General features: G+C 53.3%; 1 protein-coding gene and 1 non-coding gene across 2 annotated transcripts; both read left to right on the forward strand.

The window, feature by feature from the left end:
• Positions 1-15,555: 15,555 nt before the first annotated feature.
• On the forward strand, positions 15,556-16,497 carry LOC103644955 (3-hydroxy-3-methylglutaryl-coenzyme A reductase-like). Its single transcript, XM_008668097.2, has one exon. The coding sequence runs from the start codon at positions 15,556-15,558 to the stop codon at positions 16,495-16,497; it is 942 nt and encodes a 313-aa protein (XP_008666319.1).
• Positions 16,498-17,442: 945 nt separating this feature from the next.
• Positions 17,443-17,540, forward strand: LOC111590766 (small nucleolar RNA snoR31). The gene has a single exon (XR_004855803.1). It is a non-coding gene; the product is annotated as a small nucleolar RNA snoR31 (small nucleolar RNA).
• The last annotated feature ends 8,925 nt before the right edge of the window (positions 17,541-26,465 follow it).

A 26,465-nucleotide genomic window follows, 5' to 3' on the forward strand; every position in this document is an offset into this window, starting at 1 on the left:
GAATTAATTGAACTTGAGTAGGGTTAAGGAAAATAAGAGATCTTAGAATAACCTTAACCATTTCATGGTCATCCCATTTTACGCTCCCGAGGTTGCACACTTGGTTCACCAAGGTCTTGAGCCGGTTGTACATGTGTTGCGGCTCTTCCCCTTTGCGAAGCCGGAACCGACCGAGCTCCCCCTCGATCGTTTCCCGCTTGGTGATCTTGGTGAGCTCATCTCCCTCGTGCGCGGTTTTGAGTACATCCCAAACCTCCTTGGTGCTCTTCAACCCTTGCACTTTGTTATACTCCTCTCTACTTAAAGAGGCGAGGAGTATCGTTGTCGCTTGAGAGTTGAAGTGCTCGATTTGGGCCACCTCATCCTCATCATAATCCTCATCCCCTACCGATGGTACCTGTGCACCAAACTCAACAACATCCCATATACTTTTGTGGAGTGAGGTTAGATGAAAACGCATTAAATCACTCCACCTAGCATAATCTTCACCATCAAAAGTTGGTGGTTTGCCTAATGGGACGGAAAGTAGAGGTGCATGTTTAGAAATGCGAGAATAGTGTAGGGGAATCTTACTAAACTTCTTACGCTCTTGGCGTTTAGAAGTTACGGAGGGCGCATCGGAGCCGGAGGTCGATGTTGATGAAGTGTCGGTCTCGTAGTAGACCACTTTCCTCATCCTCTTTTGCTTGTCCCCGCTTCGATGTGGCTTGTGGGAAGAAGACTTTTCCTTCTTCTCTTTGTGGTGAGAAGAAGATTTCTTCTCCTTCCCTTTGTTGGAGGAGATCTTCTTCTTCTCCCTCCTCTTGGTGCGGGACTCTTCCGATGAAGTGCTCCCTTGGCTTGTAGTGGGCTTTTCGCCGGTCTCCATTTCCTTCTTGGCGTGATCTCCCGACATCACTTCGAGCGGTTAGGCTCTAATGAAGCACCGGGCTTCTGATACCAATTGATAGTCGCCTAGAGGGGGGGGGGGTGAATAGGGCGAAACTGAAATTAACAAATATAAACACAACTACAAGCCGGGTTAGCGTTAGTAATAAAGAAACGAGTCCGCGAGAGAGGGCGCAAAACAAATTCCAAGCGAATAAGCAAGTGAGACACGGAGATTTGTTTTACCGAGGTTCGGTTCTTGCAAACCTACTCCCCGTTGAGGAGGCCACAAAGGCCGGGTCTCTTTCAACCCTTCCCTCTCTCAAACGATCCACGGATCGAGTGAGCTTTCTCTTCTCAATCACTTGGAACACAAAGTTCCCACAAGGACCACCACAAGATTGGTGTCTCTTGCCTCAATTACAAGTGAGTTTGTTCGTAATGAAAGAATCAAGAAAGAAGAAAGCAATCCAAGCGCAAGAGCTCGAAAGAACACAAGCAAATCACTCTCTCTAGTCACTATGGCGTTGTGTGGAATTTGGAGAGGATTTGATCTATTTGGTGTGTCTAGAATTGAATGCTAGAGCTCTTGTAGTAGTTGGGAAGTGGAAAACTTGGATGCAATGAATGGTGGGGTGGTTGGGGTATTTATAGCCCCAACCACCAAAAGTGGCCGTTGGGAGGCTGTCTGTTCGATGGCGCACCGGACAGTCCGGTGCACACCGGACAGTCCGGTGCCCCCTGCCATGTCATCACTGCCGTTGGATTCTAGCCGTTGGAGCGTCTGACTTGTGGGCCCGCCTGGGTGTCCGGTGCACACCGGACAGCTACTGTTCCTTGTCCGGTGCGCCGGAATGGGCGCGCCTGACTTCTGCGCGCGCAGAGCGCGCATTAAATGCGCCGCAGGTAGCCGTTGGCACGGAGATGACCGTTGCTCCGGAGTCGCACCGGACAGTCCGGTGAATTATAGTGGACTAGCCGTTGGAGTTTCCCGAAGCTGGCGAGTTCCTGAGGCTGCTCCTCCTTGGCGCACCGGACACTGTCCGGTGTACACCGGACAGTCCGGAGAATTATAGCGTGAGTGCCTCTGGAAATTCCCGAAGGTGACGAGTTTGAGCTGGAGTCCTCTGGTGCACCGGACACTGTCCGGTGGTGCACCGGACACTGTCCGGTGTACACCGGACAGTCCGGTGATCCCAGACCAGAGGGCCTTCGGTTCCCACTTTGCTCCTTTGTTGAATCCAAAACTTGGTCTTTTTATTGGCTGAGTGTGAACCTTTTACACCTGTGTAATCTATACACTCGGGCAAACTTAGTTAGTCCAAATGTTTGTGTTGGGCAATTCAACCACCAAAATTAATTAGGGACTAGGTGTAAGCCTAATTCCCTTTCACTCCCCCCTTCGCGCTCGCCCACGCGCTCGACCCATCTGGGCTGGGGCACGCAGCACACTCACTCGTCGGCTCGGGGACCCCCCGGTCTCGAAACGCCGACAGTTGGCGCGCCAGGTAGGGGCCTGCTGCGTGCTGACGAACAGCTCCCCGTCAAGCTCCAGATGGGCAGTCTACAGCAACCTCTCCGGCCCGGGACGGTGCTTCGTTTCGGGAGTCTTGAGTTCATGTCCTTCGACGGCAGCTACGACATGATACTTCTTCCACCGCCGCGCGACAACGACAATGGCGGCCGACAACCCGCCCGCCGGCGGCGGAATCGACGACACCTTCCCCGCGTGGTGGAAGAACAACATTCGAGCTCGCTCCGTTCTCTCCCCCGCCAACGGAGGAGGAGGCGGGGCCATCAAGGCCAAGCGGGAGGCCGCGCTTCGTTGGCCGTCGAGCGAATCGACGCCCCCGACGCCCCGACGGAAGGCACGCCGGACGTCGACCTCGCGTTCGAGACGAAGGCAAGCGCCGTCCCCCGCGACACGCTGACCCCGAGCAAGAAGACGACGCCAGCGCGCTCGCGGAAAGCCTGCAGGACGTCGCCCTCGCACCTGGGATGACGGTGCAACCAGTCCCCGATGTGACTACGTCGCTCCTCGTCGACCAAAAGGTACCGACTAACTCCCATCTTACGTCATTTCGACTCGGCCTCAACCCGCCAAGCGACCTCGCTTTGGCGGGCGCTCTCATCGAGGCGAGTGCAACCCCACTGGGGTTTCGTATGCGGTCGCCTTGGGACCGGTTGACGGACGTCTCAACCTATGGGCCCTCTGGGTCCGAGGAAGATGACGATCCCAGCATCTGTTGGGATTTCTCCGGACTTGGCAACCCCAGTGCCATGCGGGACTTCATGACCGCATGTGACTACTGCCTCTCCGACTGTTCCGACGGAAGCCGCAGCCTAGACGACGAGGGCTGCGGCCCAAGCCGCGAATGTTTCCACATCAAGCTATGGGATCCCTCCGAAGGCAACCATCTCGGCATGCCGGAGGACGGTGATCTTCCTAGGCCGGTGCCTCGCGCCGACATCCCGCGGGAGCTAGCTGTGGTCCTCGCTCCGGCGGGGGGTTACGACCCACAACTCGAGCAAGTCCGCGAGGCGCAGGCCAGGCTCAACGAGGGAACAGGAGCGCTTGAGCCGATCCGTCGGGACGTCGGGCAGGTATGGGCGGGCCAACCCCCGGCCAGAGAAATACGTCACCTGCCCCAAGGTCTCCAGCACCGCGTCGCCAACGATGTCAGGGTCAGGCCGCCGCCCGCATCCAGCGGGGTTGGCCAGAATCTGGCAGCCGCAGCGATGCTCCTCCGCGCGATGCCGGAGCCATCAACCACCGAGGGTCGGCGAATCCAGGGAGAGCTCAAGAATCTCCTGGAAGGCGCTGCGGCCCGATGGGCCGAGAGCACTGCCTCCCGAAGGCAGGGATACCCCTCGGAACCTCATGCCGTGACTTTCCGATTCATGCGGGAAGCCTCGGCCTACACCGGGCGCACGCGCAACACCGCGCCTGCGGCCCCGGGCCACCTCGGCAACGAGCACCATCGACGTGACCGTCGGGCCCACCTCGACGAAAGGGTGCGCCGAGGCTACCACCCCAGGCATGGGGGGCGCTACGACAGCGGGGAGGATCGGAGTCCCTCGCCCGAACCACCCGGTCCGCAGGCCTTCAGTCGGGCCATCCGACGGGCGCCATTCCCGACCCGGTTCCGACCCCCGACTACTATCACGAAGTACTCGGGGGAAACGAGACCGGAACTGTGGCTCGCGGACTACCGCCTTGCCTGCCAACTGGGTGGGACAGACGACGACAACCTCATCATCCGTAACCTCCCCCTGTTCCTCTCCGACACTGCTCGCGCCTGGTTGGAGCACCTGCCTCCGGGGCAGATCTCCAACTGGGGCGACTTGGTCCAAGCCTTCGCTGGCAATTTCCAGGGCACATACATGCGCCCCGGGAATTCCTGGGACCTTCGAAGCTGCCGGCAACAGCCGGGGGAGTCGCTCCGGGACTACATCCGGCGATTCTCGAAGCAGCGCACCGAGCTGCCCAACATCACCGACTCGGATGTCATCGGCGCGTTCCTCGCTGGCACCACCTGCCGCGACCTGGTGAGCAAGCTGGGTCGCAAGACCCCCACCAGGGCGAGTGAGCTGATGGACATCGCCACCAAGTTCGCCTCTGGCCAGGAGGCGGTCGAGGCTATCTTCCGAAAGGACAAGCGGCCCTAGGGCCGCCCATCGGAAGAGGCTCCCGAGGCGTCTACTCCGCGCGGCGCCAAGAAGAAAGGCAAGAAGAAGTCGCAATCGAAACGCGACGCCGCCGACGCGGACCTTGTCGCCGCCACCGAGTACAAGAACCCTCGGAAGCCCCCCGGAGGTGCAAACCTTTTCGACAAGATGCTCAAGGAGCCGTGCCCCTACCATCAGGGGCCCGTCAAGCACACTCTCGAGGAGTGCGTCATGCTTCGGCGCCACTTCCACAGGGCCGGGCCACCCGCCGAGGGTGGCAGGGCCCGCGACGACGACAAGAACGAAGATCACCAAGCAGGAGAGTTCCCCGAGGTCCGCGACTGCTTCATGATCTACGGAGGGCATGCGGCGAATGTCTCGGCTCGGCATCGCAAGCAAGAGCGCCGGGAGGTCTGCTTGGTGAAGGTGGCGGCGCCAGTCTACCTAGACTGGTCCGACAAGCCCATCACCTTCGACCAGGCCGACCACCCCGACCATGTGCCGAGCCCGGGAAAATACCCGCTCGTCGTCGACCCCGTCGTCGGCAACGTTAGGCTCACCAAGGTCCTGATGGATGGGGGCAGCTGCCTCAACATCATCTACGCCGAGACCCTCAAGCTCCTGCGCGTCGATCTGTCCTCCGTCCGAGCAGGCGCTGCGCCCTTCCACGGGATCATCCCTGGGAAGCGCGTCCAGCCCCTCGGACGACTCGACCTCCCCGTCTGCTTCGGGATGCCCTCCAACTTCCGAAGGGAGACCTTGACGTTCGAGGTGGTCGGGTTCCGAGGAACCTACCACGCTGTACTGGGGAGGCCATGCTACGCGAAGTTCATGGCCGTCCCCAACTACACCTACCTGAAGCTCAAGATGCCGGGCCCCAACGGGGTCATCACTGTCGGCCCCACGTACAAACACGCGTTCGAATGCGACGTGGAGTGCGTGGAGTACGCCGAGGCCCTCGCCGAGTCCGAGGCCCTCATCGCCGACCTGGAGAACCTCTCCAAGGAGGTGCCAGATGTGAAGCGCCATGCCGGCAACTTCGAGCCAGCGGAGACGGTTAAGGCCGTCCCACTCGACCCCAGTGGAGACACCTCCAAGCAGATCCGGATCGGTTCCGGGCTCGACCCCAAATAGGAAGCAGTGCTCGTCGACTTTCTCCGCGCAAACGCCGACGTCTTTGCGTGGAGTCCCTCGGACATGCCCGGCATACCGAGGGATGTCGCCGAGCACTCGCTGGATATCCGGGCCGGAGCCCGACCCGTCAGGCAGCCTCTGAGCCGATTCGACGAGGAGAAGCGCAGAGTGATCGGCGAAGAGATCCACAAGCTAATGGCGGCAGGGTTCATCAAACAGGTATTCCATCCCGAATGGCTTGCCAACCCTGTGCTTGTGAGGAAGAAAGGGGGGAAATGGCGGATGTGCGTAGACTACACTGGTCTCAACAAAGCATGTCCGAAGGTTCCCTACCCTCTGCCTCGCATCGATCAAATCGTGGATTCCACTGCTGGGTGCGAAACCCTGTCCTTCCTCAATGCCTACTCAGGGTATCACCAAATCCGGATGAAAGAGTCCGACCAGCTCGCGACTTCTTTTATCACGCCGTTCGGCATGTACTGCTATGTCACCATGCCGTTCGGTTTGAGGAATGCGGGCGCGACGTACCAGCGGTGCATGAACCATGTGTTCGGCGAACACATCGGACGCACAGTCGAGGCCTACGTCGATGACATCGTAGTCAAGACAAGGAAGGCCTCCGACCTCCTCTCCGACCTTGAAGCGACATTCCGATGTCTCAAGGCGAAAGGAGTCAAGCTCAATCCTGAGAAGTGTGTCTTCGGGGTGCCCCGGGGCATGCTCCTGGGGTTCATCGTCTCCGAGCGAGGCATCGAAGCCAACCCTGAGAAGATCGCAGCCATCACCAGCATGGGACCCATCAAGGACTTAAAAGGCGTACAGAGGGTCATGGGATGCCTCGCGGCCCTGAGCCGCTTCATCTCACGCCTCGGCGAAAGAGGTCTGCCTTTGTACCGCCTCTTAAGGAATGCCGAGTGTTTCGCTTGGACCCCTGAGGCCGAGGAAGCCCTCGGGAACCTGAAGGCGCTCCTTACAAAGGCGCCTGTCTTGGTGCCCCCAGCTGATGGAGAAGCCCTTTTGGTCTACGTCGCCGCGACCACTCAGGTGGTTAGCGCCGCGATTGTGGTCGAGAGGCAAGAGGAAGGGCATGCATTGCCCGTTCAGAGGCCAGTCTACTTCGTTAGCGAAGTACTGTCCGAAACCAAGATCCGCTACCCACAAGTTCAGAAGCTGCTGTATGCTGTGATCCTGACAAGACGGAAGTTACGACACTACTTCGAGTCTCATCCGGTAACTGTGGTGTCATCCTTCCCCCTGGGGGAGATCATCCAGTGCCGAGAGGCCTCCGGCAGGATCGCAAAGTGGGCGGTGGAAATCATGGGCGAAGCAATCTCGTTCGCCCCTCGGAAGGCCATCAAGTCCCAGGTGTTGGCGGACTTTGTGGCCGAATGGGTCGACACCCAGCTGCCGACGGCTCCGATCCAACCGGAGCTCTGGACCATGTTTTTCGACGGGTCGCTGATGAAGACGGGAGCCGGCGCGGGCCTGCTCTTCATCTCGCCCCTCGGGAAGCACCTACGCTACGTGCTACGCCTCCATTTTCCGGCGTCCAACAATGTGGCTGAGTACGAGGCTCTGGTCAACGGGTTGCGGATCGCCATCGAGCTGGGGGTCAGACGCCTCGACGCTCGCGGTGACTCGCAGCTCGTCATTGACCAAGTCATGAAGAATTCTCACTGCCGTGACCCGAAGATGGAGGCCTACTGCGATGAGGTTCGACGCCTGGAAGACAAGTTCTACGGGCTCGAGCTCAGCCACATCGCTCGGCGCTTCAACGAGACTGCGGACGAGCTGGCTAAAATAGCCTCGGGGCGAACAACGGTTCCCCCGGACGTCTTCTCCCGGGATCTGCATCAACCCTCCGTCAAGATCGACGACGCTCCCGAGCCCGAGGCACCCTCGACACAGCCCGAGGCGCCCTCGGCGCAGCCCGAGGCACCCTCGGCTCAGTCCGAGGTACCCTCGGCCCCCGAGGGCGAGACACTAGACGTCGAGGAGGAGCAGAGCGGGGCCACGCCTGATCGAGATTGGCAGGCCCCGTACCTGCAATATCTCAGCCGAGGAGAGCTACCCCCCGACCAAGCCGAGGCTCGGCGGGTAGCGCGGCGCGCGAAGTCGTTCGTCTTGCTGGGCGATGAAGAGGAGCTCTACCATCGCAGCCCCTCGGGCATCCTCCAGCGATGCATCTCCATCGCCGAAGGACAGGAACTACTGCAAGAAATACACTCGGGGGCTTGCGGCCATCACGCGGCGCCCCGAGCCCTTGTCGGGAATGCTTTCCGGCAAGGCTTCTACTGGCCAACGGCGGTGGCTGACGCCACTAGAATTGTCCGCACCTGCGAAGGGTGCCAATTCTATGCAAAGCAGACCCACCTGCCCGCTCAGGCTCTGCAGACCATTCCCATCACCTGGCCCTTTGCCGTATGGGGTCTGGACCTCGTCGGTCCCTTGCAGAAGGCGCCCGGGGGCTACACGCACCTGCTGGTCGCCATCGACAAATTCTCCAAGTGGATCGAGGTCCGACCCCTGAACAGCATCAGGTCCGAGCAGGCGGTGGCGTTCTTCACCAACATCATCCATCGCTTCGGGGTCCCAAACTCCATCATCACCGACAACGGTACCCAGTTCACCGGCAAAAAATTCTTGGATTTTTGCGAGGATCACCACATCCGGGTGGACTGGGCCGCCGTGGCTCATCCCATGTCGAATGGGCAAGTAGAGCGTGCCAACGGCATGATTCTACAAGGGCTCAAGCCTCGGATCTACAACGGCCTCAACAAGTTCGGCAAGCGATGGATGAAGGAACTCCCCTCGGTGGTCTGGAGCCTAAGGACGACGCCGAGTCGTGCCACGGGTTTCACGCCGTTCTTCCTGGTCTACGGGGCCAGGCCATCTTGCCCACCGACCTGGAATACGGCTCCCCGAGGATGAGGGCCTACAACGATCAAAGCAACCAAGCTAGCCGAGAAGAATCGCTGGACCAGCTGGAAGAGGCTCGGGACAGGGCCTTACTACACTCGGCGCGGTACCAGCAGTCCCTGCGACGCTACCACGCCCGAGGGGTCCGGTCCCGAGACCTCCGGGTGGGCGATCTGGTGCTTCGGCTGCGGCAAGACGCCCGAGGGAGGCACAAGCTCACGCCCCCCTGGGAGGGGCCATTCGTCATCGCCAAAGTCTGAAGCCCGGAACATACAAGCTGGCCAACAATCAAGGCGAGATCTACGGCAACGCTTGGAACATCAAACAGCTACGTCGCTTCTACCCTTAAGATGTTTTCAAGTTATTCATATACCTCGCACCAACGCAAAGTTTAGTCGTCAAGGAAGGGTCGGCCTCGCCTCGGCAAAGCCCGACCCTCCCTCAAGGGCTAAAAGGGGGGAGACCCCCTCTGCGTCGAATTTTTCCTCGAAAAAGGATCTCTTTTTAGCAGAATTTCTTTCGTGCTTCTTGACTACTTCGGAAAGCGGATCCTGGAAACGACGGAGTACACGTAAGCAGCCAAGGCTGACCGAGCCGAGGGACTCCTACGCCTCCGGGATACGGATACCTCACTCATCACCTTCTGCGATAAGTAACTCGCGTTCGGATAAAGCGACTCCGTGGACCGAACAAGTTTTCACGTTCGGAAGCTCTTCTGCCAAAGTGGTCCCTCAAGCTTTCTCGACTAAGTCGGGGACAGGGCCTCATGGACGGGTGAAAGTACGCGTAAGCGGCAAGGCCGACCGAGCCGAGGGACTCCCACGCCTCCGGGATACGGATACCTCACTCATCACCTTCCGCGAGAAGCAACTCTCGCTCGCGCAAACATCCCCGTTACCGACGGAAAGTCCAGATGCTCGAAACAAGAGGAAAAAAGATGCAGCTTCACAAGCGCAGCGAGGGTGTGTTTTTCTGGCCTCGCGGCCGCAGAAGGCACACGCTACAAGACGATTTGATCCTGTAGGCTCGGGTCTTCACGCTGAAGGGAGCCGAAGCACCCTCGGCATCGACGACGCCTTCAGCGAGGTCCGACCCAGCCTCGGACGGCGACGCGGTCCAGGGACTTCTCCGGGAATCCGGCCCGAGCAGGCGGCTCGGCCGGTTACCCCTGAGGCCTCGGCCAAGCATCTTCCAAGGGCGCCGGCCCGACCCGAGGCCTCGGCTGATCGACTCCGGCGTCGGCTCCGCTGACGGACAACCCGGCTAGGCTCCGGCCGACCAGGTTCCCATTCTCGAGCCAACTCCGCCTCTGTTCGTACTGATATCGCTACCCCTGGCCTCGGCTCATCGAAGAGCGGCCGAGGGGTCTCTTTAACTAAGCTCAAGGAGCCTCAGACAATAAGGCCGATCGAGCCGAGGGATTCCTACGCCTCCGGGATACAGATACCTCACTCGTCACCTTGACACGGGGCGACTCATGCTTGGTGAAGCGGTTCAGATAATCAACAGGCGAGACTTATTGCTCGAAAATGAGGAAAAAACACGGCTCCGTGCCGAAATTACATACATGTTCAGGCCTCGACAGCCACAATGAACAAAACCACTGGCATTCGAAGTGCCATTACAAACGGAACTCCGGTTCCCCCCTCCGCAGGTACGAACAACCCCACTCCGAGGGGGAAGGCCTGCGGAGCAACAGAAGACTGACGAGCGGCCCGCCGCCGCCCGTTCTGATTACGACGACTACACCGTCGGCCGGGATCGCCAAGGCCATCCCCAGCCGGCACCGCCCGCGCAGGGGCCGACCCCAACTCGGCACTCTCCCCTCCCCAGCCTTGGTGATGAAAATCCTTGAGGCTGAGGGAGGGGCAGAGGCCGCAGCCCGGCTCGCTTTCCCCCACCATCAAGCCGGAGGTCGCCATCTCGGGCGATCGCCGGTGGAGGGGTGCAGCCGGGCTGCGTGATGAAAATCCTTGAAGCCGAACGATGGCTGAGAGGTACCAACTCCCATGGAGTTGCGTTCCTCCAACGAGGAGGCGGAAAGGCGGCGGATACCCCCCATCCGGGGGCTTGGAAGATGGAAAGACACGACGCATAAGGGAGGAAGAAGACATGGTTGCCTTCTGAAAGGAGTCTCCCTCCCTTTTAAAGGCAACTCTCCCTATGTGCGCCCCCAGACGCCACGGGCTGAGTCTTCTCCAACACGCTCCAAGGCCCTCCCCTGCGACTCGGGGGCTGGGTCCCGCATGTCATGCAAACCGGCTCAGAGCAGAAGAAGCCAAACCGCCGCGCGTGGTGCGCACAACCGCCCAGCGGTTACAAGCAACCCCCCACTTTTGCCCAGACCAACGGGTGGAAGGGGCGGGCAGCCATGCAGGCGGCATGCAACCGCGCCAGGTGGACGCGCTTCTCCGACTTCTGACACGCCAGCTTGGAGGCCCAGGCCCACGCGTCGCGCAACCAGCGCGCCAGTTGCTGCATGCAACCAACCGCGCCACCACTTGTGCCACTGTCGCGCCTCTTCGGTTGCGGAGCCTATGCCGCGACTCGAGGCGACCAGCGCACGACCCAGCGGCGCCAGCCTGGCACGACGGTCAATGCGGCCGAAAGTGGGCCGGCAGTAATGACGGTGGCAGGCGGGCGGGAGCAGCAGTCACGTCGTCAGCCAGGCTCATGTCCCGTCCGGGGACAGCGAGGGAGCCTCCTCCCACGGCGTGATGACGGTGCACCCGTGACCCGTTCCTCGAACGGATCGCGCACGCGCAACGGCCGCCCCGCCAACCACTCGCCCCGTCGCATTAACTCCGCGGCGGGACAGGCGTCGCTTCTGGCGGGAGAAGCGGACGACGCTTCACCTTCGCCGTAATAACCGCGTCAAAAAAGGTACGCCACGTCGTTCGATTTCGTATCCTTTTTCCTCTTTCTCCATCTCTTGCAACAGGGACCGGGAAAAGGGGATACCTCGAAAAGGATCCTTCTCCGCGAAGGAACCGGGCTCCGAGCCCCCCCTACTGATCAGAGGTTCGAAGACTGGCCCTCCGAGGGGTTCAACAGTCGCCTCAGATTGCGTGGGCCCGACACCCACTACTGGTCAGGGGTTCGAAGGCCAGCCCCCCGAAGGGCTCCATGGCTGCCTCAGACTACTCGGGCTCCGCGCCCATTACTGATCAGGGGTTCGAAGGCTGGCCCCCGAAGGGTTCACAGTCGCCTCAGACGCCGAGCGAGGGATGACCAGGGGTACGTTCGATACATAACCGAGGCTCGGGCTGCGCTCCCGAGGTACCCTAGGACATTTCCGAGACCAGCGGGAACGATCTTGTAACGGAATCCCATCGGAGGGAGGCATCGAGCCCTCGGACCCTGTCGCCAGGGGACCGGGTCCGGCAAATCACCCGCAGGTACTTTTGGGCGTGCCTCTGGGCCCCTAGCCGACCCCTAACGAACGGGGCACGGACGTCCACTCGGATTACCCGCTTGCAGCTCACCGGAGACACCATGTTCGGTGCCCATCGAGGGTAACATGGCGCACTCCCCCCTCCTCCTTGCGGAAAGGCGACGTAGGGGCGTATGTAAAAAGTCGAGTCTGTCCCTGATCGTCCTCTCGCCCTGTGCGGAGGCTCGGGGGCTGCTCTCGCAAACCCGGCTCCGGCCGAACCGTTGACAGCGTCAACATACCAGCCCGAGAGCTTGGGCCTCGACCGTGCACCCGGGCTACGGCCAGTTTGCATGAGGGAACAACCAGACCAGCCGAAGCATTACGCAAGGCATTAAGACCTCGAAGGAGTGAAACCACTCCTCCGAGGCCTCGGGGGCTACACCCGGCGGGTGCGCTCGCGCGCACCCACCGGAACGAAATGCAACCGAGAAAGGCTGGTCCCCTTGCAAAAAAGTGCGACGAAAGCCTCCAAGCGAGTGCTAACACTCCCTTCGAGGCTCGGGGGCTACTGTCGAGGACCATAATTAGGGGTACCCTCAAGACGCCTAATTCTCAGCTGGTAACCCCCATCAGCATAAAGCTGCAAAGGCCTGATGGGTACGATTGAGTCAGGGATCAAGTCCACACGAGTGACTCGATCACGCTTCGTCCGAGCCTAGCCTCGGCCAAGGGCAGCCGACCTCGAGAGACTTCCGTCTCGCCCGAGGCCCCCCTTTTAACGGCGGACACACCTCCGGCTCGCCCGAGGCCTTGGCTTCGCTTAGAAGCAACCCTGACTAAATCGCCGCACCGACTGACCAAGTTGCAGGAGCATTTAACACAAAGGTGGCCTGACACCTCTATCCTGACGCGCGCCCCGGCAGAGCCGAAGTGACCGCCGTCACTCCGCCGCCCCACTGACCAGTCTGACAGAAGGACAGCGCCGCCTGCGCCACTCCGACTGCAGTGCCACTCGACAGAGTGAGTCTGACAGGCAGTCAGGCCCTGCCAAAGGCGCCATGGGAAACTCCGCTCCGCCCGACCCCAGGGCTCGGACTCAGGCTAAGACCCGGAAGACGGCGAACTCCGCTCCGCCCGACCCCAGGGCTCGGACTCGGGCTAAGACCCGGAAGACGGCGAACTCCGCTCCGCCCGACCCCAGGGCTCGGACTCGGGCTAAGACCCGGAAGACGGCGAACTCCGCTCCGCCCGACCCCAGGGCTCGGACTCGGGCTAAGACCCGGAAGACGGCGAACTCCGCTCCGCCCGACCCCAGGGCTCGGACTCGGGCTAAGACCCGGAAGACGACGAACTCCGCTCCGCCCGACCCCAGGGTTCAATCTCGGGCTCAGCCCCAGAAGACGACGAAACTCCGCCTCGCCCGACCCCAGGGCTCGGACTCCGCCCTGGCCTCGGCCGAACGATCTCCGCCTCGCCCGACCCCAGGGCTCGGGCTCCGCCCTGGCCTCGGCCGAACGATCTCCGCCTCGCCCGACCCGGAGGCTCGGGCTCGGCCTCGGCCACGGAAGACAGACTCGACCTCGGCTTCGGAGGAGCTCCCACGTCGCCCGACCTAGGGCACAGGTCCGCCACGTCAACGGGAAGCGCCATCATCATCCTACCCCGAGCCGACTTGGGTCGCGGAGAACAAGACCGGCGTCCCATCTGGCCAGCTCCGCCAGATGGGCAATGATGGCGCCCCACAAGCTCTATGACGACGGCGGCTCTCAGCTCTCTTACGGAAGCAGGGCAACGTCAGCAAGGACTCGACCGCTCCAACAGCTGTCCCTCCGCGAGGCTCCGTCGCTCCTCCAACAGCCACGACATCACGCCAGCAAGGTGCCAAGACCTCTCCGGCTGCCACATTGGCATGTACCCAGGGCGCTAGCTCTCTCTCTCCGCTAGACACGTAGCACTCTGCTACCCCCCATTGTACACCTGGATCCTCTCCTTACGACTATAAAAGGAAGGACCAGGGCCTTCTTAGAGAAGGTTGGCCGCGCGGGACCGAGGACGGGACAGGCGCTCTCTTGGGGCCGCTCGCTTCCCTCACCCGCGTGGACGCTTGTAACCCCCCTACTGCAAGCGCACCCGACCTGGGCGCGGGACGAACACGAAGGCCGCGGGACTTCCACCTCTCTCACGCCCGTCTCCGGCCGCCTCGCCTCTCCCCCCTTCGCGCTCGCCCACGCGCTCGACCCATCTGGGCTGGGGCACGCAGCAAACTCACTCGTCGGCTCGGGGACCCCCCGGTCTCGAAACGCCGACACTTAAGTTCTTGTGTGTGTTTCTACTCTCTCCTTACTCTTGTGCTTTAATTGGGATCATTTGTGCAAGGCGTGAGAGACTCCAACTTGTGGAGATTCCTCACAAAGGGATTTTGATATAAGGAAGAAAACCGTGGTACTCAAATTTGATCTTTGGATCCCTTGAGAGGGGTTTAGTGCAACCCTTGACCAAAGAAGGTCACCACAACATGGAGTACGCATTGGCCGAACCACGAGATAAAATCGCCGTGTCTCTTGTGCATTTCTTTATTGCGATTGTTGTCTTCCAAGAGTTGTCATATTTTACTTGTATTATTGTTCCTAAGTTTAATACACATATCCAAGGAACAATCAAGCGAAGTGTTCTCTTCTCCTCTCCACCTCTACTCATAACAACTTGGTTTTTGTAACACCCTAGGTGTTTATTTCCCATTCGACAATGAGCATGGAATTAATCACGAAATAATGAGTATTTTAGATGTCGAGTCTATGATGTTCGGATCGATCTAGTCTATTGGTGTAGTTTAAAAAAGGGGTTAATTTTATAAACTCGACCACGTTCCATATCCAAGAAAAATAGGACGTAAAATTATTACTTGAATTGATTACTAGCCGAATGTTCAGATAACGACGAAATTCGTTTAGGTTCAACTAAATCGAATGTCTATTAAAATTTCAAATCCAATATCGTTCGGGTTGAGCCATCGACGTCTTGCCCAAACTCTAATCCTTGAAATCGAATCTGGTCTATTTGCTTTTCGTCCAAATCGTAACCCTAGAACTTAAATTAGGTTTTGTGGCTAGTGTCACTTTAATTCGGACCGACGTTAATATCTGAATATAAAATTGAGGTGAATACGAATTATTTAAATCTTTTGTAGTTTAAACTCTAATAAATGCACGTCATAAACAAAAAAAGTTTCTAGAGCCTTTCACGTTCTTACGCTAGTAGATAAAGTGAATCAGAATAATTGAGGATCATGAGAAATATTTACTACTATTAAGGCTGTAAGGGGTAGGCTGCCTCCCCTGGTTCTGCCTTCGGTGAATCTGCATCGTCCCCTCGCTTCCGTAAATCTACACCGTCCGCCCGCCCACGCCCACGTTCGTCCCCCCACCTCCCCCTCCCCCACCCCGCGTGAGCCACCGTCGCCCCGCCTCCCCCCTCCACGGGTCGAGATCGATCCTCCTCCCAAATCAAATCCCCAAACCCTGGGCCACTACTCCGCTCCTCCTCCTTGCCGCCGTGCGGTTGAGCGCCGACGAGCAAGCCCGACGCACCCTATGGCTATGGAGGTCCGTCGCAGGGTTCTGCCGCCGCACGGGAGCGCCCCACGGCGCCAGCAGGCGACCGGCGGCGAGGGGCAGCGGGTGCGTGTGCAGGCGGGGGACGCGCTACCGCTGCCAATCTGGCACACGAACCTCATCTTCTCGGCGCTGTTCGCCGCGCCGCTGGTGTACCTGATGCGGCGGTGGCGGGAGAAGATCCGCGCCTCCACGCCGCTCCACGTGGTCTCCCTCACCGAGATCTTCGCCATCTGCGGCCTCGTGGCATCGCTCATCTACCTCCTCAGCTTCTTCGGGATCGCCTTCATGCAGTCCATCGTCTCCAACAGCGACGACGAGGAGGACTTCATCATCGACTCCCGCCATGGACAGGCGCGGGCGCCGCCGCCGCCCGCACCGGCGGCCCCGTGTGCGCTGCTGGGGAGCCCCCCCGCCGTGCCGGAGAAAATGCCGGAGGAGGACGAGGAGATCGTGGCCGTCGTCGTGGCAGGGAAGATCCCGTCCTACGTGCTGGAGACTAGGCTGGGAGATTGCCGCCGGGCCGCCGGGATCAGGCGGGAGGTGCTGCGCAAGATCACCGGGAGGGAGATGGACGGGCTCCCACTCGATGGGTTCGAGTACGCGTCCATCCTCGGCCTGTGCTGCGAGCTGCCGGTGGGGTTCGTGCAGCTTCCCGTGGGCGTCGCCGGCCCGCTCCTTCTCGATGGCCACCGGCTCTACGTACCAATGGCCACCACCGAGGGCTGCCTCGTCGCCAGCACCAACCGTGGATGCAAGGCCATTGCCGAGTCTGGTGGGGCCTCCAGCGTCGTGCTCAAGGACGGGATGACGCGAGCCCGGGCCGTCCGGTTCCCATCTGTACGCCGCGTCGCCGAGCTCAAGGCCTTCTTGGAGGACCCAGCGAACTTTGACACCCTGGCTATGGTGTTTAACAGGTAAGAACACTAGAGTCTAAATCAACGGCACATTGTCCCTTTCGCTTTCGACCCATGCTCCACGCGCGCTCTTGTGCTTGACAACACATCTCTGTGTATCCATCCTGATCAAAGCAACAGTTGGCATCTGTCAATTTTTAAACCCATAAATTGCCTGTACTGTTGCCCACTTTTTTATAACTTGAGGATTTAGGCTGGGATTATGTGAGATGTGACCGACCTGTTTTGGGAAATATTTGTGCAGGTCTGCTAGCTTTTGTTTATCACATAGACGCAGTTAATGCTTAATCCTTAGAGCTGCATATAACCAAGTGGTGCTTACCTGGATTTGAGGACCTCTGATGCTTGTTTATCTCAAGTGAGCCTTTTGAGTCTTCATGTTTCGTTGAAGAACATCATTACATGCACTATCCATTTGGCAAAATTAATAGCAATTTGTATTTCTTCTCTGTTTTAGGAGTGCTGGTCGGTTCCTGTTGGCTATAAGATATTCAGATAGTGTATGCCTGTCCAACTGAAGTAGGCGTTCACAGAGGAAATACAAATTGCTATTAATTTGTTTCGTTGTTTTTCCCTGATCCGTAATTTGATTTTAGATGCAGTACTCGCAATCCAACCTATTTGGGATGCAGTACTCGCGCAAGCGCTACTTCGTGCTCGAGGACGCCGCGCTTCGCTGCTTCAAGTCTGCGCCGTCCACCAAGGGCGAGGTACCCTATTGCCACCACTGAATAACTACAGGCCCCCTCCAATCATGTTTCGTTGTTTTTCCCTGATCTGTAATTTGATTTTAGTTGTTTTTTGTGCTTCAAGTTTGCGCCGTCCTCCAAGGGCGAGGTACCCTATTGCCACCACTGAATAACTACAGGCCCCCTCCAATCTTGTTTCGTTGTTTTTCCCTGATCCGTAATTTGATTTTAGTTGTTTTTTGTGCTCCGTGATTTGATTTTGGATAGTGAAGATAAACTAATGCATAATCCAGCACTTGATCCGAGGTCGGCTTCTGTCGAGCGACTGATGCACAGACATCTCTGTATCTGAGTCCTTAACATCCTGTAATGGTTTTGACCATTGTTTTCTATTATTGTGTTGTTGAATTGCATCTCTATATTTTTCTTTGTAGTATCTGATGGCGAAACCTCGAAACAATCTTAGAACACATTTCGACACATTGCTAGCAGCACTTTGAGTGATAAGTATATTATTTTCTAATGATGCTGCAATTATGCTTCAATTCTACAAGGTGTGATGGCAGCTGAGCTATGTTTCTTCAACTAACCAAAAGTACGCTCGTGGAAATGAAAATGTGTTTGATGCCTTTTTTTGCTGCGCTACGCGCTGCGCAGGTGGATTCTTTCATGGTGTTCGCAGTCTAAGTTTTGGGGTTGATCTTCAAGAAATAAGGCTGATGGGTGTACTGCAGGTATATGTAATGCGTGTTTCTGTTATGAGCTATGTATTTTGTCCATGGACAAGATAAAACTGGTGTTTGGTAAGTATGTATGTAAAACTGATGCCTCGCATTCTTGATTGCAGATAATTGCAATAGCTTATCTGCTGACCGTCCTCTGTTTGATTTGGATCAGAGGAGATGAAGATGTAGAGTATGGATACGATTTGCTCAAGCGATACCGCTACCAGCTGTGAGTTTAGTTAGACCAAAAGTACTCCCCTTTTTGCACTATGGGAAGGATCACGAGCCATTTTGTTCGTAGGCGCAGTCGTGGCGATCACATACAAGTCCCTGTTGTACGGTACCTATGTTCCTGACTGGGAGTACCAGACATCAGCTCTTGGCTCCACAGAGAAGCATTTCTTTGTAGGTTCTACTTCATCATTTCTTTATGCTAAGAGGTTTTATTACTGATGAGCTTCGAATTCGCAATCTTTCTTACTTAGGTGAAATGTGGAGTAAGAGGTGACACCAGCCCAGGATGCAATGCGGTTGGCATGATCGACCGTAAAGTCCTGGGCATCCAGCATCTCTATGGTCGACCTGTTTATGCACGATCCAAGGTTCTTTTTTGGTTTAATAGCATTTCCATTCCTTTTTCTTCAGGAGACTTCTCTGCCTCTTGTCCGTACGATCTCTGATTTCTGTTCTCTTGTGGCAGCAATGCAGCATCGACTCGCCACAAAATGGGCCCCTTCCTCCTGATGCGCCCTCTTGGTGCCAGGCCCCTTTTGACCCCCATATTACAACGTGGTGGACGAGGAGGACGAGCCGGCGGCGGTGGCGGAAGTCGGTCTCGGGCCGCGATGGCGTCGAGCGCCGGCGGCGTGTTGTCGTCGTTGGGGAAGAACGAGTCCTACCTGTGTGCTAACAAGGTCGACCTCGAGAGCCTAGACATCCAACTGGACAACAGGCGCTGATACTGCTCGCTCACCCTCGGCCCGCTGCCGACCGCCCCAAGGTGCCCGCTGGTGTCTCCGCCAAACGCGCCTTCCCAGGCCCCGCCTAGCGCCCCGTCGCTGCCTGGGCTACCGACGACAAGCAGGCCTTCACCGCCGCGCCGCCGGCCGCCAAGTAAGACCCCGCTTTGATATTCGCCGCAGGCACGCCTTACCGTTTCTGCCCAGAGTTGGACTTGTATGTCATTGCGGGCTGAGCTGACTGATGCGGTGATGTTGATTTGTGCAGAGCGCAGGTGGTGGGATGGCCACCCGTGTAGAACTACCGAAAGAACACCCTCACCGCGAGCTCCTCGAGGAGAAAAGCACCGGCAGAGGACGCCGCGTCCACAACTCAGACCATGTACGTGAAGGTCAGCATGGACGACGCGCCCTACCTCAAGATGGTGGACATCAAGATGTACTCCAGCTATGAGGACCTCTCCATGGCGCTTGAGAAGATGTTCAACTGCTTCATCACTTGTGAGTACTGTTCGGTTCTATGCTTCTGTCTAATGCATTTCCCTCTTGTAAGTACTGTGTCGTCCAATGCCATTTCTGTTAGAGAATTGTCAAGCTACAGGTAATTCTAACAAGTAATTAATGATTTTTATAGAACTTTATATTTGTGGCTTATATATTTCCTTGACTATATAGGGTTTGCAACTAACACCACTTAGTTGACCTAAATATGCATTCATTTTGCATGATTTATTAGCTTATAACGGAAGACTTCTGTTCCACTAACTTGCTTGGATGGTTTTGATGAATCTTTGCTTCCTTCAATAATAGATGATCTCTTCTTTCCTTTTCTTTAAGCGCAATTCATCTATTTGAAATAGCACAATACTGTAGCTCAAATGCTACAAACAACATTCATCAAGCAAGTAGGCTGTTGCTAACCTTTTTTCCTGGACAATTTGTTGCATGATACATAAGAATCTGGTCTCGTCTTTGGTCTCCCTGTAGTGTGAATACTAAAACTTTATTTCAATACTATATTTGTGGCACTTGCGAACTCTCATTTCTTGCAAGCACTCTTTTTTGTGAAATGCTTATTGATTTGAAGGTGCTTTCAGATCATGTTTCCTTCAACACTACAAGGAACCGGTGAAAATTGGACAATGATGAAGACCATTTGTGTCACTGAATATCTAAATTACGAATATCTAAATTACGAAGAAGGTATATGCTATGGATGCTATTCTATTTGTTATTTGCGAATTAATATTTGTCCATTCCATCACGTAAGCTATCAACATTTGCTGAAAACAAAGGTTCTTTACTGTCGAGCATTGGAAGATATGTTTGGCCATTTCCTCAATGTTGATCTTGCACTGCTAGATAATTTAAAAAGGACAGACCCGGTACTGGTGGCTCCCACTAAATGTATATTTTTCTGAGTAATCTCATCATTTGTGTACAAACTGTGTCTATCATCTCTGCAGACTATATGCCGCTGCAACCTCTTGAAGACGAGAATGACACTGTTATCAGTTTCTTATATCCTCTAGAACGCCCGATAAGATTCCTTATTTATTCCAGTGAGTATTACCTAATCGGTGGAAACTGAAATGTAAGGTTGGGGTTGTTTGAAGTTTTCCTCTATTTTGTGAGATTATAATAAATCTGCTCACTGCCTCACTGTGGTTTTCACTTCAAAATTTTTATTAGTTTCTCTTTCCAACATTATTGTATTTGATGCTTCCTAATTTATGCATGCATTTTGATTTCATATAGGTGTAGATTGTTGTCATGCATCACTGTGTTTATTTTCTACTGCTTGTTGGGTTGTAGATTGTTATCATTATAGATTCTTTGATGGGCACGGTAATTCTTATTTATCCTTTTTATGTTGGGTTGTAGGATATATTTATTGACTTTGTGTTATATTATAGGTGAAGCAGGGCAGAACAAGAAGAGGCAGGTTTCAATCTCGAAGTGGACAGCTCTTCGCTGTGGCACTTTTTGATTCGTGATGGTCTCGGATGAAAATCTCGGGATGAGAAGAATGAACGATATATGCAAAAGCTCACAAGGAGCAGGCTGAGAGAGATGTAAGTACATATGCTTTTCATATCCATATCAACTTGATTATGCTTGCTTTAGTCCATGTCCACACTCAAAACAGTCTACACTCTGGTGTTCATTTCAGAGATGAAATAGACCAAGTAACAGCTCACCTTTGATTATAGCATATCTCACCAACATTTGTTATTATCTAAAATTGTTTTCAGCTTTCATATCTCACCACATTTTTAGTCCATGATTACAGCATGCCTTGGTCCTTTAACTACACTTGCTTGGATGCTAACAGCCCACTTGTTTGTTTGTACATTGTGAATTACAGAGAATTGGAGACACTTTAGACTTTGAAATTAAGAGGTGGTCTACTGGAAAACAGGGCAACTTGCGCGCTTTGTTATCAACTTTACAATGTGTGAGTTGATGATACTTTTGGTACTGGAGAATGAAGTGAAACTGCATGTGGTTTCTACCCATGGCTCTGCTGCGCTCTTGTAGATTCGTCCGAGTGACAAGAAGGTAGATTACCAAATCCAGAAGCTCACCAATGCGGCTGACAATGCCACTGCTCGAGAGAAATCAGGAAATGCAGAGGCGAATGGGAAGGATGGGCATTCGAATGAGGAAGACCTCCTGAAGTATAGGCCAAACCCAGATATGATGGACACAGACTGGTCCTGATGGTCAGGTGATGCTTTTCACTTCCTTAATGATTCTATACACTTGTTACATCGCTAAACAGATGCCAGATGCTTCCTTTTGTGCATTCACAAACATCGTACATGAACATTACTTTGTGAAATGACTACAATAATTAATAACTTGTCCGCACTTGCAATATTGGAACATATCAGTTGGTTTAGCGCAAATATCAATAAGTTCTCATATTTGTGTTCGTTCAACTTCTCATCCACCAATCACCTTTGTGGTACACTTGCTACTGTGGCCACTTGAATATGCTAGTTCACTGAACAACCTTCGGTTAACAGGAGTGCTTGCTCGTGTGTACTTGAACATGCAATTCCTGGCGCATTCTTCTGTAAGTATTTAGTAATACATGAGAGTAGCAAAGAGTTTAACCTCTAAGATGTCTTCAGATATGAAAAATGAGTAAAATGGTTATCTATTATTATCCATCTAAAGAATACATGTAATACATGTAAGTGTATGTACTCGTCATACTAAGGCACATGGTATTAGTAGTTGATAGGATAACACTCATTTTAGCTTTTACTAATTGTCTTCAAAACACTGCTGCAGTTAACGAAGCAGAGCACCTGAACTAGCAGTCACGTCTGCAATATACACACCAACAAAACACTCCTGTAACACTAAACAGTTCATGCATATCCTTGACTGAAGACGATGTTGCAAAGGTTTCAGACATCAGCTTTGGCGTTGACAAGAAACAAGATGACGAGTACAATGCTCCTGATGAGTACAACACAGTGTATAAGTTTGCTTTGTACTGCTTGAGACCATCTCTGGAAGACGTTCATATTTTGACGACGATGTGCTCCTATATTTTCCTTTCTGAATACCAAATTCTTTAATGTGTCCTCTTGTGCGGAATCAAGTTCCTAATTTAGATAGAGCAATACTTGAAAAGAGGAATCACAATTAGTTGTTTTCATGTGATTGTATAACAATTTCTCGTAAATTAATATAATGTCGACTAATTTACTGTTTGTGTGAATAGGTGCTGGCAAAATCTTCTAAGATGGTTCCTGACTAATTTTATATGTTCCTGTTGCAACGCACGGGCACTGACCTAGTAGACTAATAAGAGGTTGAGCTCTATAATATCTACGGTGATGTTAGCATTCATATGGAATCAGATTGTTAGACATAATTCGTGGGCCATCTTTCTGGTTCGGCAACAGCAAGGATAATATTCATGAGAGCAGGATTTAAGACCAAGAGTGATACGTAAATCTAGTCCAAAGTGGAATTTAGAGGCTCGTAAATTAAATAGAGAAAATGTCATCTCTTTTCTGTTATCTCCACGTAGCTCTACTTCTGGGAATACTCTTGTATGTTTCCTTTCCTCATATAGAAGCCACCCTTCTCCTTATCCGAATTAGCATCCGATGGACATCTCTATCCATGCGTCAGGAGCTTCTAGTCTCTCTATCCACGCGTCTCAACTCAAGCACGCCAGCCACATTCTGGCTCTGTACTTCTGTAATCTGGTTCTATACGTGGAGGTCTCCTTCATACCACCCCAGCCTTATCTCCTCAAGTGGTACGCGTCTCTCCCTGTCAGCCTTATCTCTCGCTTCCTGTCCACAACAAGCCGCGCCCCAGCCCGTGGCCATCGGCCTCTTCTTCGCCGCATGCTCTCCTTGCTCGAGCTCGCCCACTTCCTGGTGCATCTTCCTCCTCGCCTCCCATCTCAGGATCAGGCTGCTCGGCCACGCCCAGCAGCTCCTTGAACGCGCGCCCCTCCGAGCATCTCGTCCCTTTGTTGGTCGCCATCTTTCCTATCTCCCCAGCGTAGGTGGCTGGCTGTGCCTCCCCTTGCCGGTGTCCTCGTTCTCCCTGCTCGTTGACCCCTAGGGAAAAAACATCTCCCTCACGGCTGCTCCCATGGCTGCCTGCAGCCCTAGCCGAGCTCGCTCTCCCCGCCCAGCAGCAAGCAGCTCCTTTCCCCTCGCCATGAACGTCGTCGATCTCCTACTGCAGTTCCTCCACGTGGTCTGGTCGTCGACCGCGCGCATCACCTACTCGTGGTTATGGAAAACCAGCAAGCCTCTCCTCACGGTGTAGTTTCCTCACGTCATCGTTCAGCCCGATGAGGACCTACTGTCTCCTTGTGTTTATTCCTCGTTAGTACCTGTACCCGACGTCGATTTATTAGATGATAATTATGTGTATGTTTGTGTGTTTGTGGTGGATCTAAATCCTGTGAGATTTAGATGAGAAGAAAGCTTTAGCGAGGCGCTTGCCAAGTGTTTGGTGAATCGCCTCAACCAAATGTGGTTGTCGATCTCGCGGAGTCGAGTCGAGTTTAGTTGTGGTAAGTCGATCCATTGTTTCTGTTGGTCGGATGGATGGATTAGTTGGATGTTTTAATTATGTCGGTCCTCTTGACAGTAGCATGTGTGTGTCATGGTTGTAGGTATAATACGTATTGAAATGCACGAGTCACTTGCAGCGATTTGGTCGCTGTTGTGTCTGTGTATGGAGTTGATGTCCGGCTAGGGGAATCATTATGCTATATGTGGTGATCGATTAGGAGTCTTGACCAAGTGTTGATTGATACTTGAGTATGAAATAGACTAGTTTATATACACAATTAACTAGGTGGTTTTAACTCTAATTTAGGATGATGTGTTAGAATAGTTGAAGTGTCAAGCATATGGTGATTGTAGAGGTTAACTAGGAGCTAAATTGAATTCTTGCTGTTTGGAACTGCATGACCAGTTTTAGTTATGCAGCCAATTCAATAAAGTAAACCATGTTTTCTGTGAAAGTGTTATATAGAAAAGTTGTAGATAACTTCTTTATCTTGCTTGTGTAAAATTTTATGACCATAGGTCTAATAGTTTAAAAGATATGAGTTTCTTAATTCCATTTGTAGAATCTGTACAAATTTTGTACACGTTTCGAAAATTGAAATGTTTGGCTAAGCTAAACTGAGAATAAGCCCTTAGTAATTATAAAAGAATTGTAGTACTTTTCTTAAGCTTTCCAACAAATTTTGGACCACCCTTTTTGGTGATCTATAAGTTAAATTACAGTCGTTTGAAGTGCGATCTCTGAATCTGTCCAAATTTGGACAACAGAGCCTTTCTCATGTTTTCTGACCTTGATATATATTAAATTAACATGAGATGTTTATAAATGAACTGTAGACAATTCTATTAGCTTTCTAAAAAGTCTAGGATCAACTGATTTGGATGCCTGAAACTCCAGTTATGAATTTTTGAACTAAGTAGTCGAATTCTGTCCAAATCTGGACATAATTTACGTTGAGTACTGTTTGACATTTCTAAATGTCGAATCTTGTTGTGATGATAATACAAAAGTTATAGAGGACTTTATAAGATTTTCAGAAAGTCCTAGTTTACTATTTTTGGATGCATAGTTTGTGAGTTATGAATAAAACAATTAACCGTTGTGCTGCTGTCTAGAAAATCTGCATATGTTAAATTGATTGCTTAGTGTCATTTTTGTTTGGCTAGGTAGGATTAGTCAATCCTTGATCCTTGATTGATGACAACTTGTTGCATATGAAGTGTTTACGTGTGAATTTTTCAATGTCATGACATTAGGAGTTTAATTTATTATCGTGCGCCTTTGTTTAGCCTTATGTTATTCATCGTTATAATCATTCATGTGCATCTTGCATATCAAATAGGTACGCTAGATGATTACGCGATATGAAGGGCATGGACCAGACTGGACCACAAGATGATATTGACGGACCAACCACAAGATGGATGATCTGACCCAGTGCCAGGATGGGAGGTGCTCGCCAAGCGAGTATCATCTAACAACACTGACGTAGTGTTATCCTAGGCAAGCCCCGGTGCATTTGCCACCTTCCTTGTGTTTACAAAATTTTATCACTTATATGCTGCATTAGGTGATAGAAGTTGATTGATTAAACACTTGATGCATTATCATTCTTGAAACATTGATTACCATACCTTGTCACCTGTTTTATAAAAGCTAGAGATGCTTAGTCATGCTGATAGACTAAGGAAAATGTTTTTGATCTATGACTCATGTTTTTACAAAAAAGAAAATGGGCTTGGGATAATGAAGGCATCAAGACGTTGATAAATTCATTATCCAGGCATGGCCCCTCTGTCAGGCCCCAAATTTTTGAAATAGTTTAAAATGGGACCAGACGCTGAGCAGGAAAAGTCGCACGTCTGTGTCGATTAAGGACCGTACCGATTGTTGGCCTGCTGATCTAGGACCTTTTATCTGGCCACATACCTCGTCATGGGTAAGCTTGAACCCGGCTATTCCATACATGAAAAGACAATTGCACACTGGGAGTGGAGAGATGGCGAGAGTGGCACGTACCCTCCTGGCAAAGGACCGCCCAAAAGGGGTGGTGTGCTCTCGGGTGGCGCGGACCTGTTCATGTGATGGAGGATCCATGGAAATGGTAGACATATGCAAAAGAGTTAAGGGAAGCATATGTCGTGTGGTTGGAGATCCCTAGCTGGGTATTAATCGATTCGGATCGCTGTTACTTCTCGGTTATGAAGACTAGATCTTCGACCTGCAGCATAGTTAACAAGTATAACAATGTTTTGATTAAAAGCAACCTAGTGTTGGTCAAGTGAATGATCTAGATTAGGCAAACGCTAGATTCAGGCTAGAAGATTCAGGTAATAAACTAACTTGTGAAATAAAACTTGGCTTAAGGACCCACTTCTAGTAAGCTTTTCTGCAAAAAGAGTCTTTGAAACTTGATGAGCTTTACCTTGAATCCCTTTAAGTCAGCATATCCTTGAGAGTCTTTTCTTTAGTCGGGTAAGTCTTGCTGAGTAATTGCATACTCAGGGTTTTATTCCCTATTGTTTTTCAGGTTAT

The sequence above is a fragment of the Zea mays genome, chromosome 1, assembly GCF_902167145.1.
Source record: "Zea mays cultivar B73 chromosome 1, Zm-B73-REFERENCE-NAM-5.0, whole genome shotgun sequence".
NCBI lineage: Eukaryota > Viridiplantae > Streptophyta > Magnoliopsida > Poales > Poaceae > Zea > Zea mays.

What these genes read in the sequence shown, in the direction of transcription:
- LOC103644955 (XM_008668097.2), top strand. Translation starts at nt 15,556, where the DNA reads ATGGCTATGGAGGTCCGTCGCAGGGTTCTGCCGCCGCACGGGAGCGCC.